Source organism: Arachis ipaensis, chromosome B04, assembly GCF_000816755.2.
Source record: "Arachis ipaensis cultivar K30076 chromosome B04, Araip1.1, whole genome shotgun sequence".
NCBI classification, from domain to species: domain Eukaryota; kingdom Viridiplantae; phylum Streptophyta; class Magnoliopsida; order Fabales; family Fabaceae; genus Arachis; species Arachis ipaensis.
In genome coordinates this window covers 125,371,732-125,375,484 of record NC_029788.2, presented here as the reverse complement: position 1 = coordinate 125,375,484, position 3,753 = coordinate 125,371,732, and the positions used below count along the sequence as shown (strand labels likewise).

Below are 3,753 nucleotides of genomic sequence, written 5' to 3'. Positions count from 1 at the left end.
TAAAATATCATTAATAACTAATTGATGACTACAAATTATAAAATTTACTGACCTAACACTTATGTTAACCATTTGAAACGATATGTGTTTTAAGTTTAACATTTCAACATGATAATTTATATGAAGATAATTCTAATCATTTTTATTGGAGTATCCCGCGACCACGCCAAATAAATTATATTGAAAATGGTAGCTTTGGTAGGGAGAACCATACAAGAAGAAAAAATAAATAAATAATAATAATAACCTGTTGCAGAGATTTTTGGGGGAACCATGGACTCTGTCCAATTGACAGGCTTTACCGCCGCGCCATTTTGAAGGGATGGGGCCATATCCTCTGTCCCGGAAGCTTTTGGACTCCGGCCAAACCCCTGCACATGGCGCAATCGTCTTTTAATATATATGTTCATATATATTAATTTAGAATTAAGCAAATATAATATACTACCTGTGTCAATGTTGGCGATGATTGTATTTTCACCAAATCTACCCTTTTGCCATGCAGTGTTCTTAGCATCTCTTCTTAGTCCAAGAAAGTCCCACGACCTTGTTGTTTGAAGTTTGTGCTCCTTGCTCAAGAACACAGACACTACATTTGGCTTTTCTGTCCCACTCAAAACACACCTTTCAATTTTCAACTATATGAAATATAGAATACATTCTCTTCAATTATTTTTTAATTTTGTTCGGACTAATTATTGAGAGTGACGGTGACTGGGCAATTATATATTATTACATACTTCAAAGTGAGTTGAAAAGTGATAACACCATTATTGGCAGGCAAACTAACAACCATTGTATTAAGTGTATACTAAAATTAGTCTAATATAAACACATAATGATTGATTTTAGTGTGCAAATAAATTTTTGTATTAACAATAATGGAAGTGCTTTCTCACTTGCAATATGTGCTGCTTCTTCCTCTTCAAGTAGTGCGGCAAAGCCATTGATATGCTTATTGTATGAGTATATCATTGCTTCTTCCGCTTTCTCATGGCTGTTATAATATTCAAGCATGCATAATTAATCCATTACTAATAGTATTTAGGTTATCATAGCTTGATAAATAATTTAAACTCTAATTTTACACTGTTAATGTACAGTAATTATTAGTTTCTTAATGAATTTATTATACTAATCCTGGAAGTTTTAAATTTTAATAGTACCATATGATGACAGTGGTGGTACATTACATACATGATATTAAACGAATCTTTATAAAAACTTTTTTCATGCAGATACTAATTATTAGAAAGATTTAATTATTCTGTTAATTTATATTATTTTAGTAAATTTGTAATTAAGTTTATATTTTTTTAATTAAATCAGTTTTAATTTTATAATTAAGTTATTTTTATATAAAAAAACGTTAAAATTAATAGAATATTTATTCTAAAAATTATGTAATAAAAAAATTTAATTATGTTCTTAATTATGAGTATTTTTAATTTGCAACATAGTCTATGTGGTTTATATTTTGATGATCGAATTGTCAAAATAATAAATAAGTAAAAAATTATGTTAACAGTAGTTAATCAAAATTAAACCCATATTTTCATGCCTTCCCAGAACTGAAGTTAGCAAATTATAGTGAGAAGATGTGGCGGCTTCCATGTCAAGAGAGGTAGGGCTTGGGCCATGAGAATGTGCTCCCAAATACACAATGTAGCACTGTAAAACAGAGATTAATAACAATCTAAAGCTTTTATCAAAAACAGAATAAGAATCCCAAAAAAATGTTTAAATTAGAGCCACGTATGATGGGGAATTCAGCAAAACAAACAAAATTGTCATACCTTTTTGCTGCCGTAGACAGCTTCTGGCAAGAAGGTGAAAAGAAGAAATGATAAAACAATAATGCGAAGGTAGTGAAACTTGGAACTTCCCATATTTTTGGAGTCGTCTTTGGAAATGGATTGGTGGCCAAAGCTAGCGTTTGTATATAAAGGGTCTTCTTAGAACATATTTAATTTGAATTTACAAGCTTTTAAGCTTTTTTATTTTAAACTTTATTTGTTTAATATGTATGAGAGATATAATCATTCGTGTTATTTATTCCTATTAACTCAAATTTTTAATATGAGCGATATCATGATACTACAAGAAACATCGTTAAAATCGACGGTTTTATCGTCGATAATATTAAAAATTAACGGTAAAATCGGCGATATTAGCCGTCGCTTTAAAACGTGTCGATTTTTCAAAAAATTAATAAAATTGACGGTCAGACTGTCACTAAACTTTTAATAAAATCGACGGTTACCGTGTTGATAATATAGGTTTAAGATTTTTGCATGTTTAACAAAAGCGACATCTTAATTGTCGATAATATTATCTAAAATCGATGATGTTTATATCGATATTTGTTTTATTAAAATTGACAAAATAGCTGTCGATTTAATTATTAAATTACCAATATATTTTTTTTTGTCTATTTTACATTAAAATTAAAAAGTGACATTACCATCAATTTTAATAACCATATATTATTAGTTTTTTTCGTATCTTGTTTCTCCTTCTACAAGATCTCTAATATATTTTGCTTGTACAATCAATATTTGAATGAATCCATTCTTTACTCTACTAGTAATCAAAGAATCCAATCATCTTAATATATAAAAGACTAGGGTCATATGAAATCACAAATTAAGATCTCTAATATATTTTGCTTGTACAATTAATATTTGAATCTATTCTTTACTCTACTAGTAATCAAAGAATTCAATCATCTTAATATATAAAAGAGTAGGGTCATATGGAATCACAAATTAAAATATACATTTATTAATTTTATATTGTAACAAATTAATATCAACTAAAAAAAATACCGTCGCATACAAAAAAACACTTAAACTTCCAATATCTTATATTACACATGTATTTAATCAATATAAAAATGCAACATAAATATTAAGTTTCAAATAAGATCATTCTTTATCCAAATACATGTAATTATGTTACACCAGAATAGAGCCTTCCATCATTATAACAACCTTTCCATGCAAAAGCACTCTTTAGAATTCAATCCCAGTATCATGATAATATAATTTAGAAAAGTAACTGATCGAAAAAATATTATTGAACAATTAGAAAAAAAGAATAAGTAGTAAAATCAATTAATTAAGAATAATCTTATAAAATATTTTTACCTTTTACAAATTAAACTAGTTTAATTTATTTTTTTAACAATTAAATAAAGCTGAAAACTAGTCCAATTAAAAAGAGAATGATGCAATACGAAGCATACACCCAAAAAATTAGAGATCACTCAGATAAAGATACCTAAAACGTCTTTTTTTAAAGATGTTTTTATGTTGTATTTTAATTAGTTTCTGTATAATTTATTCGGTGTTTCTCATCATATATTATTAAATTTCTCAAAAGATTTTCTTTTCAAAAACAATAAAAAATATTTAATTTGGATTAAAACAAAAAAGGTAATAGATTAACTATTAGATTTTTTTAAAAGATTATTTTTATAAAAAAAGTCAATAATTTTTTTTGTTTCCTTTTTTAAACATATTTACTTCTATCTGATTAGAGTGTAGATCCGATATCAGATCATATCCTCAAATTACAGATCAGGTACGGATAAATACTGTGGATTTATATGGATGTGATCTAATCTATGAACACCCCTAACTACTACTATAGGTTCATTGTTGCAAAAGAATGCTTCTTTTATTATAAACCATTATTAGATCTTAATTACCATTAAAACAACTTAATTGTCAACAAAGAGATAATACTTAT

At 26.9% G+C, this 3,753-nt stretch overlaps 1 protein-coding gene across 1 annotated transcript in view; it reads right to left on the bottom strand.

Annotated features, from left to right (window-relative positions):
• Window positions 1-1,958, bottom strand: part of LOC110262458 (subtilisin-like protease Glyma18g48580) — an 8,051-nt gene extending 6,093 nt beyond the window's left edge. Inside the window, exons 1-5 of the mRNA XM_021121955.1 lie at window positions 1,797-1,958; window positions 1,562-1,671; window positions 900-997; window positions 449-604; window positions 248-371 (exon numbers count right to left, since the gene is read on the bottom strand). Coding sequence (XP_020977614.1) covers window positions 248-371; window positions 449-604; window positions 900-997; window positions 1,562-1,671; window positions 1,797-1,889 — 581 coding nt within the window. The 5' untranslated portion in view covers window positions 1,890-1,958. The remainder of the gene's footprint in view (window positions 1-247; window positions 372-448; window positions 605-899; window positions 998-1,561; window positions 1,672-1,796) is intronic.